We start from the raw sequence: 25656 nt of genomic DNA, 5'->3' as shown, positions 1-25656 counted from the left end.
ATCCGTTCCTCTTTTGTAGGCATACGTTTTGCCATGGACGTCGACGCCGATGAGATACGCGCTTTGGCTTATCTGATGGCGTTTAAGACGGCTTGCGTGAATGTACCGTTTGGTGGTTCCAAGGGTGGCATACGTATCGACCCGAAGAAGTATACTGCACAAGAATTGCAAACAATTACGCGTCGCTATACAATGGAGCTATTACGTCGCAATATGATAGGTCCGGGTATAGATGTACCGGCACCAGATGTGAATACCAGCCAACGCGAGATGAGTTGGTTGGTGGATCAATATATTAAAACTTTTGGTAATTTTTTTTTATGAAATATTAGAAAACGTCTTGATAGACAAATAAATTGTTCTTCTAGGCTATAACGATGTAGATGCATTGGCCATCACGACTGGTAAGCCAGTAGAAATAGGCGGTATAAATGGTCGCACCGCCGCCACGGGACGTGGTCTATTTAAGGCGGCTGAATGTTTTATTATGGATAAAGATTGGATGGATTTATTAGGCTGGAAGACTGGTTGGAAAGATAAAACCGTGATCGTACAAGGGTTTGGCAATGTCGGTTCCCATGCATCCGTTTTTGTAGTGGAAGCCGGTGCCAAACTGATCGGTGTTCAAGAATTTGACGTGTCTCTAGTAAATGAGAATGGCATTGATCCAAAGGTATGTGGCGTATTGAAAATAAATATCTCCATGATAATATTTTTTTAATTTTCTTCATATACTTAGGACTTAATGGAGTATTATGCAAAAAATAATAAATCAATCAAGGGCTATACCAAAGCCACCGAAAAAGAGGGCAGTTTGTTGGGTGAAAAATGCGATATACTAATGCCTTGCTCTACGCAAAAGGTTCTCACTGTCGAAAATGCTAACAGTGTACAAGCCAAGATGATTTTAGAAGGCGCTAATGGTCCTTCGACGCCAGCTGCCGATGAAATATTACGTAAAAAGAATGTACTCATTATACCGGATTTGTTTTGCAATGCTGGCGGTGTAACGGTATCCTACTTTGAGTACTTAAAGAATATCAATCATGTATCTTATGGCAAAATGAATGTTAAACGCGAGAAAGCCATAATCAACGAGATCTTTAACTCCATGAATGAGTGCGAGGTAAGTGAACTTTGACCACCGTGCAAATAAGTTAATTTGTTAATATGAATTTTTTTAATTTATTTATTTAGGATAAGTTCAAGCCAAACAAAAAGTTAAAGCTCATAAGAGACTGTACGAAGGAGGCGGATATTGTAGACGCAGGACTACAAACAGTTATGGAAACTGCGGGGGCAGGCATTAAGATTGTGGCCAATGAATTCGGTCTCTGCAATGATTTACGCACCGCTGCCTTTATTTACTCGATTTCTAAGATTTTCCGAGCCTTAGAAATGGAGGGCATTTCTCAACAATAATTACAGAATGCGTCTGAAGTCGCTTGGCGATTATTTATTTTTACAAATTTTACATTTATATATTTATAAGGTCCAAAGTGTAATATCCTTTTGTATATTTTTCTTAAATTTTTAAATAAATATTTCTTTACAAAAACACAAACAGAATGGCTTCTTGACAGCAACAGTTTAACAATTAAAAAAAAAAACCCCTACCCACTTACTACGCCAATTTTGGTGGCATTCACCACTGCAATGATTTACGCACCGCCGCCTTTATTTACTCGATTTCGAAGATTTTCCGAGCATTAGAATTGGAGGGCATTTCTCAGCAATAATTGCAGAATGCGTCTGAAGTCGCTAGGCGATTGTTTATTTTTACACATTTTACATTTATATATTTATAAGATCCAAAGTGTAATATCCTTTTGTATATTTTTCTTCAATTTTTAAATAAATATTTCTTTACACAAACACAAACAAAATGGCTTCTTGACAGCAACAGTTTTACAATTAAAAAACAAAACCCCTACCCACTTACCTCTGTTTTTGGTACCCTTATATCTGTTTTTCTGTTTTTGGTAATATGGTACTCATACGACCTGTATAACCCCATTTGCGCGCCGTGAAAAAATCGGTTTTTCACCACGCGTCAATGCATCAAATGCACCAAAATGCACCAAAAAAGTGGTGAATGGTACCAAAAATTCATCCACCAAATGCACCAAAAATAGCGTAGTAAGTGGGTAGGGGTTATTATGCATTATTCGTCATTTTTTACGATCCCCAAAATCCAAAATTTTTGCCAGAATAAAATAATTAACATTAAAAAAACATTAACATTAACATATTTTCAACAGAAAAAATCAAAACTTCAAAACATAAACAGTCAATATTGTCAAATTTATTTTTCTCAGTTCAGTTGATATTGAGATTTTCATAAGAACAGTTGTGTTGAACGGAGCGATTTGAATTTGTTCTCGAAGAAAATAATTACAAAAAAAAACCTGACGCAAATAATAAATAAACAAAAAATATTTTCTTACTGAATATTGTGGAATATTTATATATTCGTAATACAATTGTATATATACAATATACAACAAAATCAGCGGATACCAAAATAATTGCCGAAAAAGTGAGTGCAAAAAATTTCTTACAAAAACACACAAAAAAAAATCATAACTGTGATTGCATTATCGCAAGGCAATATGTCCTTCCTTTTAAATGGTAAACTTTTACGATCTTCACTATCGAAGACAGTTTTAAACTGGACCGGACTTGGGGCTACGCGTGAAAAGCACGTGATGCCCAAGCATTTGGAAAAAATCAATAAAGACAAAGACCCACCATTTGCACACATGGTTGAGTATTATTATCACTCGGCCGCTCAGCTAATGGAGCCGATGATGATAAAGGAGCTGGAAAAGTATCCTTACATGAAGAAGGAACAGCGTGAACAACGTGTTTCCGCCATGCTTAAATTGATGGGCTGCACTACAAATCTATTGGAAGTTACCTTCCCTATAATAAGAAGTGATGGCAATTACGAGCTAATCACCGGCTATCGCGCACACCACACTAGACACAGATTACCACTCAAAGGCGGTGGGTTCAATTATATTATTGGCTATTATTTTTCTAGAAAAGCTGGTATATTCAAAAAATTTCTCAACGAATTTTCTAGAATATATGCATGTAGTTGTGTGTTTCAAGAAAATGTTCTTCCTTTTCAATGCTTCAACTGCTGATGTCTAGCATGATATATATAACTGACTGATCATATCCGTTCCTCTTTTGTAGGCATACGTTTTGCCATGGACGTCGACGCCGATGAGATACGCGCTTTGGCTTATCTGATGGCGTTTAAGACGGCTTGCGTGAATGTACCGTTTGGTGGTTCCAAGGGTGGCATACGTATCGACCCGAAGAAGTATACTGCACAAGAATTGCAAACAATTACGCGTCGCTATACAATGGAGCTATTACGTCGCAATATGATAGGTCCGGGTATAGATGTACCGGCACCAGATGTGAATACCAGCCAACGCGAGATGAGTTGGTTGGTGGATCAATATATTAAAACTTTTGGTAATTTTTTTTATGAAATATTAGAAAACGTCTTGATAGACAAATAAATTGTTCTTCTAGGCTATAACGATGTAGATGCATTGGCCATCACGACTGGTAAGCCAGTAGAAATAGGCGGTATAAATGGTCGCACCGCCGCCACGGGACGTGGTCTATTTAAGGCGGCTGAATGTTTTATTATGGATAAAGATTGGATGGATTTATTAGGCTGGAAGACTGGTTGGAAAGATAAAACCGTGATCGTACAAGGGTTTGGCAATGTCGGTTCCCATGCATCCGTTTTTGTAGTGGAAGCCGGTGCCAAACTGATCGGTGTTCAAGAATTTGACGTGTCTCTAGTGAATGAGAATGGCATAGATCCAAAGGTATGTGGCGTATTGAAAATAAATATCTCCATGATAATATTTTTTTAATTTTCTTCATATACTTAGGACTTAATGGAGTATTATGCAAAAAATAATAAATCAATCAAGGGCTATACCAAAGCCACCGAAAAAGAGGGCAGTTTGTTGGGTGAAAAATGCGATATACTAATGCCTTGCTCTACGCAAAAGGTTCTCACTGTCGAAAATGCTAACAGTGTACAAGCCAAGATGATTTTAGAAGGCGCTAATGGTCCTTCGACGCCAGCTGCCGATGAAATATTACGTAAAAAGAATGTACTCATTATACCGGATTTGTTTTGCAATGCTGGCGGTGTAACGGTATCCTACTTTGAGTACTTAAAGAATATCAATCATGTATCTTATGGCAAAATGAATGTTAAACGCGAGAAAGCCATAATCAACGAGATCTTTAACTCCATGAATGAGTGCGAGGTAAGTGAACTTTGACCACCGTGCAAATAAGTTAATTTGTTAATATGAATTTTTTTAATTTATTTATTTAGGATAAGTTCAAGCCAAACAAAAAGTTAAAGCTCATAAGAGACTGTACGAAGGAGGCGGATATTGTAGACGCAGGACTACAAACAGTTATGGAAACTGCGGGGGCAGGCATTAAGATTGTGGCCAATGAATTCGGTCTCTGCAATGATTTACGCACCGCTGCCTTTATTTACTCGATTTCTAAAATTTTCCGAGCCTTAGAAATGGAGGGCATTTCTCAACAATAATTACAGAATGCGTCTGAAGTCGCTTGGCGATTATTTATTTTTACAAATTTTACATTTATATATTTATAAGATCCAAAGTGTAATATCCTTTTGTATATTTTTCTTAAATTTTTAAATAAATATTTCTTTACAAAAACACAAACAGAATGGCTTCTTGACAGCAACAGTTTAACAATTAAAAAAAAAACCCCTACCCACTTACTACGCCAATTTTGGTGGCATTCACCACTGCAATGATTTACGCACCGCCGCCTTTATTTACTCGATTTCGAAGATTTTCCGAGCATTAGAATTGGAGGGCATTTCTCAGCAATAATTGCAGAATGCGTCTGAAGTCGCTAGGCGATTGTTTATTTTTACACATTTTACATTTATATATTTATAAGATCCAAAGTGTAATATCCTTTTGTATATTTTTCTTCAATTTTTAAATAAATATTTCTTTACACAAACACAAACAAAATGGCTTCTTGACAGCAACAGTTTTACAATTAAAAAACAAAACCCCTACCCACTTACCTCTGTTTTTGGTACCCTTATATCTGTTTTTCTGTTTTTGGTAATATGGTACTCATACGACCTGTATAACCCCATTTGCGCGCCGTGAAAAAATCGGTTTTTCACCACGCGTCAATGCATCAAATGCACCAAAATGCACCAAAAAAGTGGTGAATGGTACCAAAAATCCATCCACCAAATGCACCAAAAATAGCGTATTAAGTGGGTAGGGGTTATTATGCATTATTCGTCATTTTTTACGATCCCCAAAATCCAAAATTTTTGCCAGAATAAAATAATTAACATTAAAAAAACATTAACATTAACATATTTTCAACAGAAAAAATCAAAACTTCAAAACATAAACAGTCAATATTGTCAAATTTATTTTTCTCAGTTCAGTTGATATTGAGATTTTCATAAGAACAGTTGTGTTGAACGGAGCGATTTGAATTTGTTCTCGAAGAAAATAATTACAAAAAAAAACCTGACGCAAATAATAAATAAACAAAAAATATTTTCTTACTGAATATTGTGGAATATTTATATATTCGTAATACAATTGTATATATACAATATACAACAAAATCAGCGGATACCAAAATAATTGCCGAAAAAGTGAGTGCAAAAAATTTCTTACAAAAACACACAAAAAAAATCATAACTGTGATTGCATTATCGCAAGGCAATATGTCCTTCCTTTTAAATGGTAAACTTTTACGATCTTCACTATCGAAGACAGTTTTAAACTGGACCGGACTTGGAGCTACGCGTGAAAAGCACGTGATGCCCAAGCATTTGGAAAAAATCAATAAAGACAAAGACCCACCATTTGCACACATGGTTGAGTATTATTATCACTCGGCCGCTCAGCTAATGGAGCCGATGATGATAAAGGAGCTGGAAAAGTATCCTTACATGAAGAAGGAACAGCGTGAACAACGTGTTTCCGCCATGCTTAAATTGATGGGCTGCACTACAAATCTATTGGAAGTTACCTTCCCTATAATAAGAAGTGATGGCAATTACGAGCTAATCACCGGCTATCGCGCACACCACACTAGACACAGATTACCACTCAAAGGCGGTGGGTTCAATTATATTATTGGCTATTATTTTTCTAGAAAAGCTGGTATATTCAAAAAATTTCTCAACGAATTTTCTAGAATATATGCATGTAGTTGTGTGTTTCAAGAAAATGTTCTTCCTTTTCAATGCTTCAACTGCTGATGTCTAGCATGATATATATAACTGACTGATAATATCCGTTCCTCTTTTGTAGGCATACGTTTTGCCATGGACGTCGACGCCGATGAGATACGCGCTTTGGCTTATCTGATGGCGTTTAAGACGGCTTGCGTGAATGTACCGTTTGGTGGTTCCAAGGGTGGCATACGTATCGACCCGAAGAAGTATACTGCACAAGAATTGCAAACAATTACGCGTCGCTATACAATGGAGCTATTACGTCGCAATATGATAGGTCCGGGTATAGATGTACCGGCACCAGATGTGAATACCAGCCAACGCGAGATGAGTTGGTTGGTGGATCAATATATTAAAACTTTTGGTAATTTTTTTTTATGAAATATTAGAAAACGTCTTGATAGACAAATAAATTGTTCTTCTAGGCTATAACGATGTAGATGCATTGGCCATCACGACTGGTAAGCCAGTAGAAATAGGCGGTATAAATGGTCGCACCGCCGCCACGGGACGTGGTCTATTTAAGGCGGCTGAATGTTTTATTATGGATAAAGATTGGATGGATTTATTAGGCTGGAAGACTGGTTGGAAAGATAAAACCGTGATCGTACAAGGGTTTGGCAATGTCGGTTCCCATGCATCCGTTTTTGTAGTGGAAGCCGGTGCCAAACTGATCGGTGTTCAAGAATTTGACGTGTCTCTAGTAAATGAGAATGGCATTGATCCAAAGGTATGTGGCGTATTGAAAATAAATATCTCCATGATAATATTTTTTTAATTTTCTTCATATACTTAGGACTTAATGGAGTATTATGCAAAAAATAATAAATCAATCAAGGGCTATACCAAAGCCACCGAAAAAGAGGGCAGTTTGTTGGGTGAAAAATGCGATATACTAATGCCTTGCTCTACGCAAAAGGTTCTCACTGTCGAAAATGCTAACAGTGTACAAGCCAAGATGATTTTAGAAGGCGCTAATGGTCCTTCGACGCCAGCTGCCGATGAAATATTACGTAAAAAGAATGTACTCATTATACCGGATTTGTTTTGCAATGCTGGCGGTGTAACGGTATCCTACTTTGAGTACTTAAAGAATATCAATCATGTATCTTATGGCAAAATGAATGTTAAACGCGAGAAAGCCATAATCAACGAGATCTTTAACTCCATGAATGAGTGCGAGGTAAGTGAACTTTGACCACCGTGCAAATAAGTTAATTTGTTAATATGAATTTTTTTAATTTATTTATTTAGGATAAGTTCAAGCCAAACAAAAAGTTAAAGCTCATAAGAGACTGTACGAAGGAGGCGGATATTGTAGACGCAGGACTACAAACAGTTATGGAAACTGCGGGGGCAGGCATTAAGATTGTGGCCAATGAATTCGGTCTCTGCAATGATTTACGCACCGCTGCCTTTATTTACTCGATTTCTAAGATTTTCCGAGCCTTAGAAATGGAGGGCATTTCTCAACAATAATTACAGAATGCGTCTGAAGTCGCTTGGCGATTATTTATTTTTACAAATTTTACATTTATATATTTATAAGGTCCAAAGTGTAATATCCTTTTGTATATTTTTCTTAAATTTTTAAATAAATATTTCTTTACAAAAACACAAACAGAATGGCTTCTTGACAGCAACAGTTTAACAATTAAAAAAAAAACCCCCTACCCACTTACTACGCCAATTTTGGTGGCATTCACCACTGCAATGATTTACGCACCGCCGCCTTTATTTACTCGATTTCGAAGATTTTCCGAGCATTAGAATTGGAGGGCATTTCTCAGCAATAATTGCAGAATGCGTCTGAAGTCGCTAGGCGATTGTTTATTTTTACACATTTTACATTTATATATTTATAAGATCCAAAGTGTAATATCCTTTTGTATATTTTTCTTCAATTTTTAAATAAATATTTCTTTACACAAACACAAACAAAATGGCTTCTTGACAGCAACAGTTTTACAATTAAAAAACAAAACCCCTACCCACTTACCTCTGTTTTTGGTACCCTTATATCTGTTTTTCTGTTTTTGGTAATATGGTACTCATACGACCTGTATAACCCCATTTGCGCGCCGTGAAAAAATCGGTTTTTCACCACGCGTCAATGCATCAAATGCACCAAAATGCACCAAAAAAGTGGTGAATGGTACCAAAAATCCATCCACCAAATGCACCAAAAATAGCGTATTAAGTGGGTAGGGGTTATTATGCATTATTCGTCATTTTTTACGATCCCCAAAATCCAAAATTTTTGCCAGAATAAAATAATTAACATTAAAAAAACATTAACATTAACATATTTTCAACAGAAAAAATCAAAACTTCAAAACATAAACAGTCAATATTGTCAAATTTATTTTTCTCAGTTCAGTTGATATTGAGATTTTCATAAGAACAGTTGTGTTGAACGGAGCGATTTGAATTTGTTCTCGAAGAAAATAATTACAAAAAAAAAACCTGACGCAAATAATAAATAAACAAAAAATATTTTCTTACTGAATATTGTGGAATATTTATATATTCGTAATACAATTGTATATATACAATATACAAGAAAATCAGCGGATACCAAAATAATTGCCGAAAAAGTGAGTGCAAAAAATTTCTTACAAAAACACACAAAAAAAATCATAACTGGGATTGCATTATCGCAAGGCAATATGTCCTTCCTTTTAAATGGTAAACTTTTACGATCTTCACTATCGAAGACAGTTTTAAACTGGACCGGACTTGGAGCTACGCGTGAAAAGCACGTGATGCCCAAGCATTTGGAAAAAATCAATAAAGACAAAGACCCACCATTTGCACACATGGTTGAGTATTATTATCACTCGGCCGCTCAGCTAATGGAGCCGATGATGATAAAGGAGCTGGAAAAGTATCCTTACATGAAGAAGGAACAGCGTGAACAACGTGTTTCCGCCATGCTTAAATTGATGGGCTGCACTACAAATCTATTGGAAGTTACCTTCCCTATAATAAGAAGTGATGGCAATTACGAGCTAATCACCGGCTATCGCGCACACCACACTAGACACAGATTACCACTCAAAGGCGGTGGGTTCAATTATATTATTGGCTATTATTTTTCTAGAAAAGCTGGTATATTCAAAAAATTTCTCAACGAATTTTCTAGAATATATGCATGTAGTTGTGTGTTTCAAGAAAATGTTCTTCCTTTTCAATGCTTCAACTGCTGATGTCTAGCATGATATATATAACTGACTGATAATATCCGTTCCTCTTTTGTAGGCATACGTTTTGCCATGGACGTCGACGCCGATGAGATACGCGCTTTGGCTTATCTGATGGCGTTTAAGACGGCTTGCGTGAATGTACCGTTTGGTGGTTCCAAGGGTGGCATACGTATCGACCCGAAGAAGTATACTGCACAAGAATTGCAAACAATTACGCGTCGCTATACAATGGAGCTATTACGTCGCAATATGATAGGTCCGGGTATAGATGTACCGGCACCAGATGTGAATACCAGCCAACGCGAGATGAGTTGGTTGGTGGATCAATATATTAAAACTTTTGGTAATTTTTTTTTATGAAATATTAGAAAACGTCTTGATAGACAAATAAATTGTTCTTCTAGGCTATAACGATGTAGATGCATTGGCCATCACGACTGGTAAGCCAGTAGAAATAGGCGGTATAAATGGTCGCACCGCCGCCACGGGACGTGGTCTATTTAAGGCGGCTGAATGTTTTATTATGGATAAAGATTGGATGGATTTATTAGGCTGGAAGACTGGTTGGAAAGATAAAACCGTGATCGTACAAGGGTTTGGCAATGTCGGTTCCCATGCATCCGTTTTTGTAGTGGAAGCCGGTGCCAAACTGATCGGTGTTCAAGAATTTGACGTGTCTCTAGTAAATGAGAATGGCATTGATCCAAAGGTATGTGGCGTATTGAAAATAAATATCTCCATGATAATATTTTTTTAATTTTCTTCATATACTTAGGACTTAATGGAGTATTATGCAAAAAATAATAAATCAATCAAGGGCTATACCAAAGCCACCGAAAAAGAGGGCAGTTTGTTGGGTGAAAAATGCGATATACTAATGCCTTGCTCTACGCAAAAGGTTCTCACTGTCGAAAATGCTAACAGTGTACAAGCCAAGATGATTTTAGAAGGCGCTAATGGTCCTTCGACGCCAGCTGCCGATGAAATATTACGTAAAAAGAATGTACTCATTATACCGGATTTGTTTTGCAATGCTGGCGGTGTAACGGTATCCTACTTTGAGTACTTAAAGAATATCAATCATGTATCTTATGGCAAAATGAATGTTAAACGCGAGAAAGCCATAATCAACGAGATCTTTAACTCCATGAATGAGTGCGAGGTAAGTGAACTTTGACCACCGTGCAAATAAGTTAATTTGTTAATATGAATTTTTTTAATTTATTTATTTAGGATAAGTTCAAGCCAAACAAAAAGTTAAAGCTCATAAGAGACTGTACGAAGGAGGCGGATATTGTAGACGCAGGACTACAAACAGTTATGGAAACTGCGGGGGCAGGCATTAAGATTGTGGCCAATGAATTCGGTCTCTGCAATGATTTACGCACCGCTGCCTTTATTTACTCGATTTCTAAGATTTTCCGAGCCTTAGAAATGGAGGGCATTTCTCAACAATAATTACAGAATGCGTCTGAAGTCGCTTGGCGATTATTTATTTTTACAAATTTTACAGTTATATATTTATAAGGTCCAAAGTGTAATATCCTTTTGTATATTTTTCTTAAATTTTTAAATAAATATTTCTTTACAAAAACACAAACAGAATGGCTTCTTGACAGCAACAGTTTAACAATTAAAAAAAAAACCCCCTACCCACTTACTACGCCAATTTTGGTGGCATTCACCACTGCAATGATTTACGCACCGCCGCCTTTATTTACTCGATTTCGAAGATTTTCCGAGCATTAGAATTGGAGGGCATTTCTCAGCAATAATTGCAGAATGCGTCTGAAGTCGCTAGGCGATTGTTTATTTTTACACATTTTACATTTATATATTTATAAGATCCAAAGTGTAATATCCTTTTGTATATTTTTCTTCAATTTTTAAATAAATATTTCTTTACACAAACACAAACAAAATGGCTTCTTGACAGCAACAGTTTTACAATTAAAAAACAAAACCCCTACCCACTTACCTCTGTTTTTGGTACCCTTATATCTGTTTTTCTGTTTTTGGTAATATGGTACTCATACGACCTGTATAACCCCATTTGCGCGCCGTGAAAAAATCGGTTTTTCACCACGCGTCAATGCATCAAATGCACCAAAATGCACCAAAAAAGTGGTGAATGGTACCAAAAATTCATCCACCAAATGCACCAAAAATAGCGTAGTAAGTGGGTAGGGGTTATTATGCATTATTCGTCATTTTTTACGATCCCCAAAATCCAAAATTTTTGCCAGAATAAAATAATTAACATTAAAAAAACATTAACATTAACATATTTTCAACAGAAAAAATCAAAACTTCAAAACATAAACAGTCAATATTGTCAAATTTATTTTTCTCAGTTCAGTTGATATTGAGATTTTCATAAGAACAGTTGTGTTGAACGGAGCGATTTGAATTTGTTCTCGAAGAAAATAATTACAAAAAAAAACCTGACGCAAATAATAAATAAACAAAAAATATTTTCTTACTGAATATTGTGGAATATTTATATATTCGTAATACAATTGTATATATACAATATACAACAAAATCAGCGGATACCAAAATAATTGCCGAAAAAGTGAGTGCAAAAAATTTCTTACAAAAACACACAAAAAAAATCATAACTGGGATTGCATTATCGCAAGGCAATATGTCCTTCCTTTTAAATGGTAAACTTTTACGATCTTCACTATCGAAGACAGTTTTAAACTGGACCGGACTTGGGGCTACGCGTGAAAAGCACGTGATGCCCAAGCATTTGGAAAAAATCAATAAAGACAAAGACCCACCATTTGCACACATGGTTGAGTATTATTATCACTCGGCCGCTCAGCTAATGGAGCCGATGATGATAAAGGAGCTGGAAAAGTATCCTTACATGAAGAAGGAACAGCGTGAACAACGTGTTTCCGCCATGCTTAAATTGATGGGCTGCACTACAAATCTATTGGAAGTTACCTTCCCTATAATAAGAAGTGATGGCAATTACGAGCTAATCACCGGCTATCGCGCACACCACACTAGACACAGATTACCACTCAAAGGCGGTGGGTTCAATTATATTATTGGCTATTATTTTTCTAGAAAAGCTGGTATATTCAAAAAATTTCTCAACGAATTTTCTAGAATATATGCATGTAGTTGTGTGTTTCAAGAAAATGTTCTTCCTTTTCAATGCTTCAACTGCTGATGTCTAGCATGATATATATAACTGACTGATCATATCCGTTCCTCTTTTGTAGGCATACGTTTTGCCATGGACGTCGACGCCGATGAGATACGCGCTTTGGCTTATCTGATGGCGTTTAAGACGGCTTGCGTGAATGTACCGTTTGGTGGTTCCAAGGGTGGCATACGTATCGACCCGAAGAAGTATACTGCACAAGAATTGCAAACAATTACGCGTCGCTATACAATGGAGCTATTACGTCGCAATATGATAGGTCCGGGTATAGATGTACCGGCACCAGATGTGAATACCAGCCAACGCGAGATGAGTTGGTTGGTGGATCAATATATTAAAACTTTTGGTAATTTTTTTATGAAATATTAGAAAACGTCTTGATAGACAAATAAATTGTTCTTCTAGGCTATAACGATGTAGATGCATTGGCCATCACGACTGGTAAGCCAGTAAAAATAGGCGGTATAAATGGTCGCACCGCCGCCACGGGACGTGGTCTATTTAAGGCGGCTGAATGTTTTATTATGGATAAAGATTAGATGGATTTATTAGGCTGGAAGACTGGTTGGAAAGATAAAACCGTGATCGTACAAGGGTTTGGCAATGTCGGTTCCCATGCATCCGTTTTTGTAGTGGAAGCCGGTGCCAAACTGATCGGTGTTCAAGAATTTGACGTGTCTCTAGTAAATGAGAATGGCATTGATCCAAAGGTATGTGGCGTATTGAAAATAAATATCTCCATGATAATATTTTTTTAATTTTCTTCATATACTTAGGACTTAATGGAGTATTATGCAAAAAATAATAAATCAATCAAGGGCTATACCAAAGCCACCGAAAAAGAGGGCAGTTTGTTGGGTGAAAAATGCGATATACTAATGCCTTGCTCTACGCAAAAGGTTCTCACTGTCGAAAATGCTAACAGTGTACAAGCCAAGATGATTTTAGAAGGCGCTAATGGTCCTTCGACGCCAGCTGCCGATGAAATATTACGTAAAAAGAATGTACTCATTATACCGGATTTGTTTTGCAATGCTGGCGGTGTAACGGTATCCTACTTTGAGTACTTAAAGAATATCAATCATGTATCTTATGGCAAAATGAATGTTAAACGCGAGAAAGCCATAATCAACGAGATCTTTAACTCCATGAATGAGTGCGAGGTAAGTGAACTTTGACCACCGTGCAAATAAGTTAATTTGTTAATATGAATTTTTTTAATTTATTTATTTAGGATAAGTTCAAGCCAAACAAAAAGTTAAAGCTCATAAGAGACTGTACGAAGGAGGTGGATATTGTAGACGCAGGACTACAAACAGTTATGGAAACTGCGGGGGCAGGCATTAAGATTGTGGCCAATGAATTCGGTCTCTGCAATGATTTACGCACCGCTGCCCTTATTTACTCGATTTCTAAAATTTTCCGAGCCTTAGAAATGGAGGGCATTTCTCAACAATAATTACAGAATGCGTCTGAAGTCGCTTGGCGATTATTTATTTTTACAAATTTTACATTTATATATTTATAAGATCCAAAGTGTAATATCCTTTTGTATATTTTTCTTAAATTTTTAAATAAATATTTCTTTACAAAAACACAAACAGAATGGCTTCTTGACAGCAACAGTTTAACAATTAAAAAAAAAAACCCTACCCACTTACTACGCCAATTTTGGTGGCATTCACCACTGCAATGATTTACGCACCGCCGCCTTTATTTACTCGATTTCGAAGATTTTCCGAGCATTAGAATTGGAGGGCATTTCTCAGCAATAATTGCAGAATGCGTCTGAAGTCGCTAGGCGATTGTTTATTTTTACACATTTTACATTTATATATTTATAAGATCCAAAGTGTAATATCCTTTTGTATATTTTTCTTCAATTTTTAAATAAATATTTCTTTACACAAACACAAACAAAATGGCTTCTTGACAGCAACAGTTTTACAATTAAAAAACAAAACCCCTACCCACTTACCTCTGTTTTTGGTACCCTTATATCTGTTTTTCTGTTTTTGGTAATATGGTACTCATACGACCTGTATAACCCCATTTGCGCGCCGTGAAAAAATCGGTTTTTCACCACGCGTCAATGCATCAAATGCACCAAAATGCACCAAAAAAGTGGTGAATGGTACCAAAAATCCATCCACCAAATGCACCAAAAATAGCGTAGTAAGTGGGTAGGGGTTATTATGCATTATTCGTCATTTTTTACGATCCCCAAAATCCAAAATTTTTGCCAGAATAAAATAATTAACATTAAAAAAACATTAACATTAACATATTTTCAACAGAAAAAATCAAAACTTCAAAACATAAACAGTCAATATTGTCAAATTTATTTTTCTCAGTTCAGTTGATATTGAGATTTTCATAAGAACAGTTGTGTTGAACGGAGCGATTTGAATTTGTTCTCGAAGAAAATAATTACAAAAAAAAACCTGACGCAAATAATAAATAAACAAAAAATATTTTCTTACTGAATATTGTGGAATATTTATATATTCGTAATACAATTGTATATATACAATATACAACAAAATCAGCGGATACCAAAATAATTGCCGAAAAAGTGAGTGCAAAAAATTTCTTACAAAAACACACAAAAAAAAATCATAACTGGGATTGCATTATCGCAAGGCAATATGTCCTTCCTTTTAAATGGTAAACTTTTACGATCTTCACTATCGAAGACAGTTTTAAACTGGACCGGACTTGGGGCTACGCGTGAAAAGCACGTGATGCCCAAGCATTTGGAAAAAATCAATAAAGACAAAGACCCACCATTTGCACACAAGGTTGAGTATTATTATCACTCGGCCGCTCAGCTAATGGAGCCGATGATGATAAAGGAGCTGGAAAAGTATCCTTACATGAAGAAGGAACAGCGTGAACAACGTGTTTCCGCCATGCTTAAATTGATGGGCTGCACTACAAATCTATTGGAAGTTACCTTCCCTATAATAAGAAGTGATGGCAATTACGAGCTAATCACCGGCTATCGCGCACACCACACTAGACACAGATTACCACTCAAAGGCGGTGGGTTCAATTATATTATTGGCTATTATTTTTCTAGAAAAGCTGGTATATTCAAAAAATTTCTCAACGAATTTTCTAGAATATATGCATGTAGTTGTGTGTTTCAAGAAAATGTTCTTCCTTTTCAATGCTTCAACTGCTGATGTCTAGCATGATATATATAACTGACTGATAATATCCGTTCCTCTTTTGTAGGCATACGTTTTGCCATGGACGTCGACGCCGATGAGATACGCGCTTTGGCTTATCTGATGGCGTTTAAGACGGCTTGCGTGAATGTACCGTTTGGTGGTTCCAAGGGTGGCATACGTATCGACCCGAAGAAGTATACTGCACAAGAATTGCAAACAATTACGCGTCGCTATACAATGGAGCTATTACGTCGCAATATGATAGGTCCGGGTATAGATGTACCGGCACCAGATGTGAATACCAGCCAACGCGAGATGAGTTGGTTGGTGGATCAATATATTAAAACTTTTGGTAATTTTTTTTATGAAATATTAGAAAACGTCTTGATAGACAAATAAATTCTTCTTCTAGGCTATAACGATGTAGATGCATTGGCCATCACGACTGGTAAGCCAGTAGAAATAGGCGGTATAAATGGTCGCACCGCCGCCACGGGACGTGGTCTATTTAAGGCGGCTGAATGTTTTATTATGGATAAAGATTGGATGGATTTATTAGGCTGGAAGACTGGTTGGAAAGATAAAACCGTGATCGTACAAGGGTTTGGCAATGTCGGTTCCCATGCATCCGTTTTTGTAGTGGAAGCCGGTGCCAAACTGATCGGTGTTCAAGAATTTGACGTGTCTCTAGTGAATGAGAATGGCATAGATCCAAAGGTATGTGGCGTATTGAAAATAAATATCTCCATGATAATATTTTTTTAATTTTCTTCATATACTTAGGACTTAATGGAGTATTATGCAAAAAATAATAAATCAATCAAGGGCTATACCAAAGCCACCGAAAAAGAGGGCAGTTTGTTGGGTGAAAAATGCGATATACTAATGCCTTGCTCTACGCAAAAGGTTCTCACTGTCGAAAATGCTAACAGTGTACAAGCCAAGATGATTTTAAAGGCGCTAATGGTCCTTCGACGCCAGCTGCCGATGAAATATTACGTAAAAAGAATGTACTCATTATACCGGATTTGTTTTGCAATGCTGGCGGTGTAACGGTATCCTACTTTGAGTACTTAAAGAATATCAATCATGTATCTTATGGCAAAATGAATGTTAAACGCGAGAAAGCCATAATCAACGAGATCTTTAACTCCACGAATGAGTGCGAGGTAAGTGAACTTTGACCACCGTGCAAATAAGTTAATTTGTTAATATGAATTTTTTTAATTTATTTATTTAGGATAAGTTCAAGCCAAACAAAAAGTTAAAGCTCATAAGAGACTGTACGAAGGAGGCGGATATTGTAGACGCAGGACTACAAACAGTTATGGAAACTGCGGGGGCAGGCATTAAGATTGTGGCCAATGAATTCGGTCTCTGCAATGATTTACGCACCGCTGCCTTTATTTACTCGATTTCTAAGATTTTCCGAGCCTTAGAAATGGAGGGCATTTCTCAACAATAATTACAGAATGCGTCTGAAGTCGCTTGGCGATTATTTATTTTTACAAATTTTACATTTATATATTTATAAGATCCAAAGTGTAATATCCTTTTGTATATTTTTCTTAAATTTTTAAATAAATATTTCTTTACAAAAACACAAACAGAATGGCTTCTTGACAGCAACAGTTTAACAATTAAAAAAAAAACCCCTACCCACTTACTACGCCAATTTTGGTGGCATTCACCACTGCAATGATTTACGCACCGCCGCCTTTATTTACTCGATTTCGAAGATTTTCCGAGCATTAGAATTGGAGGGCATTTCTCAGCAATAATTGCAGAATGCGTCTGAAGTCGCTAGGCGATTGTTTATTTTTACACATTTTACATTTATATATTTATAAGATCCAAAGTGTAATATCCTTTTGTATATTTTTCTTCAATTTTTAAATAAATATTTCTTTACACAAACACAAACAAAATGGCTTCTTGACAGCAACAGTTTTACAATTAAAAAACAAAACCCCTACCCACTTACCTCTGTTTTTGGTACCCTTATATCTGTTTTTCTGTTTTTGGTAATATGGTACTCATACGACCTGTATAACCCCATTTGCGCGCCGTGAAAAAATCGGTTTTTCACCACGCGCCAATGCATCAAATGCACCAAAATGCACCAAAAAAGTGGTGAATGGTACCAAAAATCCATCCACCAAATGCACCAAAAATAGCGTAGTAAGTGGGTAGGGGTTATTATGCATTATTCGTCATTTTTTACAATCCCCAAAATCCAAAATTTTTGCCAGAATAAAATAATTAACATTAAAAAAACATTAACATTAACATATTTTCAACAGAAAAAATCAAAACTTCAAAACATAAACAGTCAATATTGTCAAATTTATTTTTCTCAGTTCAGTTGATATTGAGATTTTCATAAGAACAGTTGTGTTGAACGGAGCGATTTGAATTTGTTCTCGAAGAAAATAATTACAAAAAAAAACCTGACGCAAATAATAAATAAACAAAAAATATTTTCTTACTGAATATTGTGGAATATTTATATATTCGTAATACAATTGTATATATACAATATACAACAAAATCAGCGGATACCAAAATAATTGCCGAAAAAGTGAGTGCAAAAAATTTCTTACAAAAACACACAAAAAAAATCATAACTGGGATTGCATTATCGCAAGGCAATATGTCCTTCCTTTTAAATGGTAAACTTTTACGATCTTCACTATCGAAGACAGTTTTAAACTGGACCGGACTTGGAGCTACGCGTGAAAAGCACGTGATGCCCAAGCATTTGGAAAAAATCAATAAAGACAAAGACCCACCATTTGCACACATGGTTGAGTATTATTATCACTCGGCCGCTCAGCTAATGGAGCCGATGATGATAAAGGAGCTGGAAAAGTATCCTTACATGAAGAAGGAACAGCGTGAACAACGTGTTTCCGCCATGCTTAAATTGATGGGCTGCACTACAAATCTATTGGAAGTTACCTTCCCTATAATAAGAAGTGATGGCAATTACGAGCTAATCACCGGCTATCGCGCACACCACACTAGACACAGATTACCACTCAAAGGCGGTGGGTTCAATTATATTATTGGCTATTATTTTTCTAGAAAAGCTGGTATATTCAAAAAATTTCTCAACGAATTTTCTAGAATATATGCATGTAGTTGTGTGTTTCAAGAAAATGTTCTTCCTTTTCAATGCTTCAACTGCTGATGTCTAGCATGATATATATAACTGACTGATAATATCCGTTCCTCTTTTGTAGGCATACGTTTTGCCATGGACGTCGACGCCGATGAGATACGCGCTTTGGCTTATCTGATGGCGTTTAAGACGGCTTGCGTGAATGTACCGTTTGGTGGTTCCAAGGGTGGCATACGTATCGACCCGAAGAAGTATACTGCACAAGAATTGCAAACAATTACGCGTCGCTATACAATGGAGCTATTACGTCGCAATATGATAGGTCCGGGTATAGATGTACCGGCACCAGATGTGAATACCAGCCAACGCGAGATGAGTTGGTTGGTGGATCAATATATTAAAACTTTTGGTAATTTTTTTATGAAATATTAGAAAACGTCTTGATAGACAAATAAATTGTTCTTCTAGGCTATAACGATGTAGATGCATTGGCCATCACGACTGGTAAGCCAGTAGAAATAGGCGGTATAAATGGTCGCACCGCCGCCACGGGACGTGGTCTATTTAAGGCGGCTGAATGTTTTATTATGGATAAAGATTGGATGGATTTATTAGGCTGGAAGACTGGTTGGAAAGATAAAACCGTGATCGTACAAGGGTTTGGCAATGTCGGTTCCCATGCATCCGTTTTTGTAGTGGAAGCCGGTGCCAAACTGATCGGTGTTCAAGAATTTGACGTGTCTCTAGTAAATGAGAATGGCATTGATCCAAAGGTATGTGGCGTATTGAAAATAAATATCTCCATGATAATATTTTTTTAATTTTCTTCATATACTTAGGACTTAATGGAGTATTATGCAAAAAATAATAAATCAATCAAGGGCTATACCAAAGCCACCGAAAAAGAGGGCAGTTTGTTGGGTGAAAAATGCGATATACTAATGCCTTGCTCTACGCAAAAGGTTCTCACTGTCGAAAATGCTAACAGTGTACAAGCCAAGATGATTTTAGAAGGCGCTAATGGTCCTTCGACGCCAGCTGCCGATGAAATATTACGTAAAAAGAATGTACTCATTATACCGGATTAGTTTTGCAATGCTGGCGGTGTAACGGTATCCTACTTTGAGTACTTAAAGAATATCAATCATGTATCTTATGGCAAAATGAATGTTAAACGCGAGAAAGCCATAATCAACGAGATCTTTAACTCCATGAATGAGTGCGAGGTAAGTGAACTTTGACCATCGTGCAAATAAGTTAATTTGTTAATATGAATTTTTTTAATTTATTTATTTAGGATAAGTTCAAGCCAAACAAAAAGTTAAAGCTCATAAGAGACTGTACGAAGGAGGCGGATATTGTAGACGCAGGACTACAAACAGTTATGGAAACTGCGGGGGCAGGCATTAAGATTGTGGCCAATGAATTCGGTCTCTGCAATGATTTACGCACCGCTGCCTTTATTTACTCGATTTCTAAGATTTTCCGAGCCTTAGAAATGGAGGGCATTTCTCAACAATAATTACAGAATGCGTCTGAAGTCGCTTGGCGATTATTTATTTTTACAAATTTTACATTTATATATTTATAAGATCCAAAGTGTAATATCCTTTTGTATATTTTTCTTAAATTTTTAAATAAATATTTCTTTACAAAAACACAAACAGAATGGCTTCTTGACAGCAACAGTTTAACAATTAAAAAAAAAAACCCCCTACCCACTTACTACGCCAATTTTGGTGGCATTCACCACTGCAATGATTTACGCACCGCCGCCTTTATTTACTCGATTTCGAAGATTTTCCGAGCATTAGAATTGGAGGGCATTTCTCAGCAATAATTGCAGAATGCGTCTGAAGTCGCTAGGCGATTGTTTATTTTTACACATTTTACATTTATATATTTATAAGATCCAAAGTGTAATATCCTTTTGTATATTTTTCTTCAATTTTTAAATAAATATTTCTTTACACAAACACAAACAAAATGGCTTCTTGACAGCAACAGTTTTACAATTAAAAAACAAAACCCCTACCCACTTACCTCTGTTTTTGGTACCCTTATATCTGTTTTTCTGTTTTTGGTAATATGGTACTCATACGACCTGTATAACCCCATTTGCGCGCCGTGAAAAAATCGGTTTTTCACCACGCGTCAATGCATCAAATGCACCAAAATGCACCAAAAAAGTGGTGAATGGTACCAAAAATCCATCCACCAAATGCACCAAAAATAGCGTAGTAAGTGGGTAGGGGTTATTATGCATTATTCGTCATTTTTTACGATCCCCAAAATCCAAAATTTTTGCCAGAATAAAATAATTAACATTAAAAAAACATTAACATTAACATATTTTCAACAGAAAAAATCAAAACTTCAAAACATAAACAGTCAATATTGTCAAATTTATTTTTCTCAGTTCAGTTGATATTGAGATTTTCATAAGAACAGTTGTGTTGAACGGAGCGATTTGAATTTGTTCTCGAAGAAAATAATTACAAAAAAAAACCTGACGCAAATAATAAATAAACAAAAAATATTTTCTTACTGAATATTGTGGAATATTTATATATTCGTAATACAATTGTATATATACAATATACAACAAAATCAGCGGATACCAAAATAATTGCCGAAAAAGTGAGTGCAAAAAATTTCTTACAAAAACACACAAAAAAAAATCATAACTGGGATTGCATTATCGCAAGGCAATATGTCCTTCCTTTTAAATGGTAAACTTTTACGATCTTCACTATCGAAGACAGTTTTAAACTGGACCGGACTTGGGGCTACGCGTGAAAAGCACGTGATGCCCAAGCATTTGGAAAAAATCAATAAAGACAAAGACCCACCATTTACACACATGGTTGAGTATTATTATCACTCGGCCGCTCAGCTAATGGAGCCGATGATGATAAAGGAGCTGGAAAAGTATCCTTACATGAAGAAGGAACAGCGTGAACAACGTGTTTCCGCCATGCTTAAATTGATGGGCTGCACTACAAATCTATTGGAAGTTACCTTCCCTATAATAAGAAGTGATGGCAATTACGAGCTAATCACCGGCTATCGCGCACACCACACTAGACACAGATTACCACTCAAAGGCGGTGGGTTCAATTATATTATTGGCTATTATTTTTCTAGAAAAGCTGGTATATTCAAAAAATTTCTCAACGAATTTTCTAGAATATATGCATGTAGTTGTGTGTTTCAAGAAAATGTTCTTCCTTTTCAATGCTTCAACTGCTGATGTCTAGCATGATATATATAACTGACTGATCATATCCGTTCCTCTTTTGTAGGCATACGTTTTGCCATGGACGTCGACGCCGATGAGATACGCGCTTTGGCTTATCTGATGGCGTTTAAGACGGCTTGCGTGAATGTACCGTTTGGTGGTTCCAAGGGTGGCATACGTATCGACCCGAAGAAGTATACTGCACAAGAATTGCAAACAATTACGCGTCGCTATACAATGGAGCTATTACGTCGCAATATGATAGGTCCGGGTATAGATGTACCGGCACCAGATGTGAATACCAGCCAACGCGAGATGAGTTGGTTGGTGGATCAATATATTAAAACTTTTGGTAATTTTTTTTTATGAAATATTAGAAAACGTCTTGATAGACAAATAAATTGTTCTTCTAGGCTATAACGATGTAGATGCATTGGCCATCACGACTGGTAAGCCAGTAGAAATAGGCGGTATAAATGGTCGCACCGCCGCCACGGGACGTGGTCTATTTAAGGCGGCTGAATGTTTTATTATGGATAAAGATTGGATGGATTTATTAGGCTGGAAGACTGGTTGGAAAGATAAAACCGTGATCGTACAAGGGTTTGGCAATGTCGGTTCCCATGCATCCGTTTTTGTAGTGGAAGCCGGTGCCAAACTGATCGGTGTTCAAGAATTTGACGTGTCTCTAGTAAATGAGAATGGCATTGATCCAAAGGTATGTGGCGTATTGAAAATAAATATCTCCATGATAATATTTTTTTAATTTTCTTCATATACTTAGGACTTAATGGAGTATTATGCAAAAAATAATAAATCAATCAAGGGCTATACCAAAGCCACCGAAAAAGAGGGCAGTTTGTTGGGTGAAAAATGCGATATACTAATGCCTTGCTCTACGCAAAAGGTTCTCACTGTCGAAAATGCTAACAGTGTACAAGCCAAGATGATTTTAGAAGGCGCTAATGGTCCTTCGACGCCAGCTGCCGATGAAATATTACGTAAAAAGAATGTACTCATTATACCGGATTTGTTTTGCAATGCTGGCGGTGTAACGGTATCCTACTTTGAGTACTTAAAGAATATCAATCATGTATCTTATGGCAAAATGAATGTTAAACGCGAGAAAGCCATAATCAACGAGATCTTTAACTCCATGAATGAGTGCGAGGTAAGTGAACTTTGACCACCGTGCAAATAAGTTAATTTGTTAATATGAATTTTTTTAATTTATTTATTTAGGATAAGTTCAAGCCAAACAAAAAGTTAAAGCTCATAAGAGACTGTACGAAGGAGGCAGATATTGTAGACGCAGGACTACAAACAGTTATGGAAACTGCGGGGGCAGGCATTAAGATTGTGGCCAATGAATTCGGTCTCTGCAATGATTTACGCACCGCTGCCTTTATTTACTCGATTTCTAAGATTTTCCGAGCCTTAGAAATGGAGGGCATTTCTCAACAATAATTACAGAATGCGTCTGAAGTCGCTTGGCGATTATTTATTTTTACAAATTTTACATTTATATATTTATAAGATCCAAATATCCTTTTGTATATTTTTCTTAAATTTTTAAATAAATATTTCTTTACAAAAACACAAACAGAATGGCTTCTTGACAGCAACAGTTTAACAATTAAAAAAAACCCCTACCCACTTACTACGCCAATTTTGGTGGCATTCACCACTGCAATGATTTACGCACCGCCGCCTTTATTTACTCGATTTCGAAGATTTTCCGAGCATTAGAATTGGAGGGCATTTCTCAGCAATAATTACAGAATGCGTCTGAAGTCGCTTGGCGATTATTTATTTTTACAAATTTTACATTTATATATTTATAAGATCCAAAGTGTAATATCCTTTTGTATATTTTTCTTCAATTTTTAAATAAATATTTCTTTACACAAACACAAACAAAATGGCTTCTTGACAGCAACAGTTTTACAATTAAAAAACAAAACCCCTACCCACTTACCTCTGTTTTTGGTACCCTTATATCTGTTTTTCTGTTTTTGGTAATATGGTACTCATACGACCTGTATAATCCCATTTGCGCGCCGTGAAAAAATCGGTTTTTCACCACGCGCCAATGCATCAAATGCACCAAAATGCACCAAAAAAGTGGTGAATGGTACCAAAAATCCATCCACCAAATGCACCAAAAATAGCGTAGTAAGTGGGTAGGGGTTATTATGCATTATTCGTCATTTTTTACGATCCCCAAAATCCAAAATTTTTGCCAGAATAAAATAATTAACATTAAAAAAACATTAACATTAACATATTTTCAACAGAAAAAATCAAAACTTCAAAACATAAACAGTCAATATTGTCAAATTTATTTTTCTCAGTTCAGTTGATATTGAGATTTTCATAAGAACAGTTGTGTTGAACGGAGCGATTTGAATTTGTTCTCGAAGAAAATAATTACAAAAAAAACCTGACGCAAATAATAAATAAACAAAAAATATTTTCTTACTGAATATTGTGGAATATTTATATATTCGTAATACAATTGTATATATACAATATACAACAAAATCAGCGGATACCAAAATAATTGCCGAAAAAGTGAGTGCAAAAAATTTCTTACAAAAACACACAAAAAAAATCATAACTGGGATTGCATTATCGCAAGGCAATATGTCCTTCCTTTTAAATGGTAAACTTTTACGATCTTCACTATCGAAGACAGTTTTAAACTGGACCGGACTTGGGGCTACGCGTGAAAAGCACGTGATGCCCAAGCATTTGGAAAAAATCAATAAAGACAAAGACCCACCATTTGCACACATGGTTGAGTATTATTATCACTCGGCCGCTCAGCTAATGGAGCCGATGATGATAAAGGAGCTGGAAAAGTATCCTTACATGAAGAAGGAACAGCGTGAACAACGTGTTTCCGCCATGCTTAAATTGATGGGCTGCACTACAAATCTATTGGAAGTTACCTTCCCTATAATAAGAAGTGATGGCAATTACGAGCTAATCACTGGCTATCGCGCACACCACACTAGACACAGATTACCACTCAAAGGCGGTGGGTTCAATTATATTATTGGCTATTATTTTTCTAGAAAAGCTGGTATATTCAAAAAATTTCTCAACGAATTTTCTAGAATATATGCATGTAGTTGTGTGTTTCAAGAAAATGTTCTTCCTTTTCAATGCTTCAACTGCTGATGTCTAGCATGATATATATAACTGACTGATCATATCCGTTCCTCTTTTGTAGGCATACGTTTTGCCATGGACGTCGACGCCGATGAGATACGCGCTTTGGCTTATCTGATGGCGTTTAAGACGGCTTGCGTGAATGTACCGTTTGGTGGTTCCAAGGGTGGCATACGTATCGACCCGAAGAAGTATACTGCACAAGAATTGCAAACAATTACGCGTCGCTATACAATGGAGC

The 25656-nt window shown here is 36.3% G+C and overlaps 5 protein-coding genes across 5 annotated transcripts; all 5 read left to right on the top strand.

Moving 5' to 3' along the window:
* Nucleotides 1-544: 544 nt before the first annotated feature.
* On the top strand, nt 545-1033 carry LOC128920170 (glutamate dehydrogenase, mitochondrial-like; the record flags this gene model as incomplete). The annotated part of the gene is made up of 2 exons (XM_054226760.1): nt 545-673; nt 740-1033. Coding segments are annotated over 2 exons (423 nt in total), but the record flags the coding sequence as incomplete, so codon positions are not given.
* A 5878-nt stretch (nt 1034-6911) lies between these two features.
* On the top strand, nt 6912-7400 carry LOC128920162 (glutamate dehydrogenase, mitochondrial-like; the record flags this gene model as incomplete). Its single annotated transcript, XM_054226752.1, has 2 exons — nt 6912-7040; nt 7107-7400. Coding segments are annotated over 2 exons (423 nt in total), but the record flags the coding sequence as incomplete, so codon positions are not given.
* Nucleotides 7401-10096: 2696 nt separating this feature from the next.
* On the top strand, nt 10097-10585 carry LOC128920163 (glutamate dehydrogenase, mitochondrial-like; the record flags this gene model as incomplete). Its single annotated transcript, XM_054226753.1, has 2 exons — nt 10097-10225; nt 10292-10585. Coding segments are annotated over 2 exons (423 nt in total), but the record flags the coding sequence as incomplete, so codon positions are not given.
* Nucleotides 10586-13012: 2427 nt separating this feature from the next.
* LOC128920540 (glutamate dehydrogenase, mitochondrial-like) lies at nt 13013-13767 on the top strand (the record flags this gene model as incomplete). Its single annotated transcript, XM_054228115.1, has 2 exons — nt 13013-13407; nt 13474-13767. Coding segments are annotated over exons 1-2 (465 nt in total), but the record flags the coding sequence as incomplete, so codon positions are not given.
* A 9060-nt stretch (nt 13768-22827) lies between these two features.
* LOC128920164 (glutamate dehydrogenase, mitochondrial-like) lies at nt 22828-23316 on the top strand (the record flags this gene model as incomplete). The annotated part of the gene is made up of 2 exons (XM_054226754.1): nt 22828-22956; nt 23023-23316. Coding segments are annotated over 2 exons (423 nt in total), but the record flags the coding sequence as incomplete, so codon positions are not given.
* Nucleotides 23317-25656: the final 2340 nt, after the last annotated feature.

The sequence above is a fragment of the Zeugodacus cucurbitae genome, chromosome 3 (assembly GCF_028554725.1).
Source record: "Zeugodacus cucurbitae isolate PBARC_wt_2022May chromosome 3, idZeuCucr1.2, whole genome shotgun sequence".
In the NCBI taxonomy this organism is placed as follows: Eukaryota; Metazoa; Arthropoda; class Insecta; order Diptera; family Tephritidae; genus Zeugodacus; species Zeugodacus cucurbitae.
This window is presented reverse-complemented; position numbering and strand designations above follow the sequence as displayed.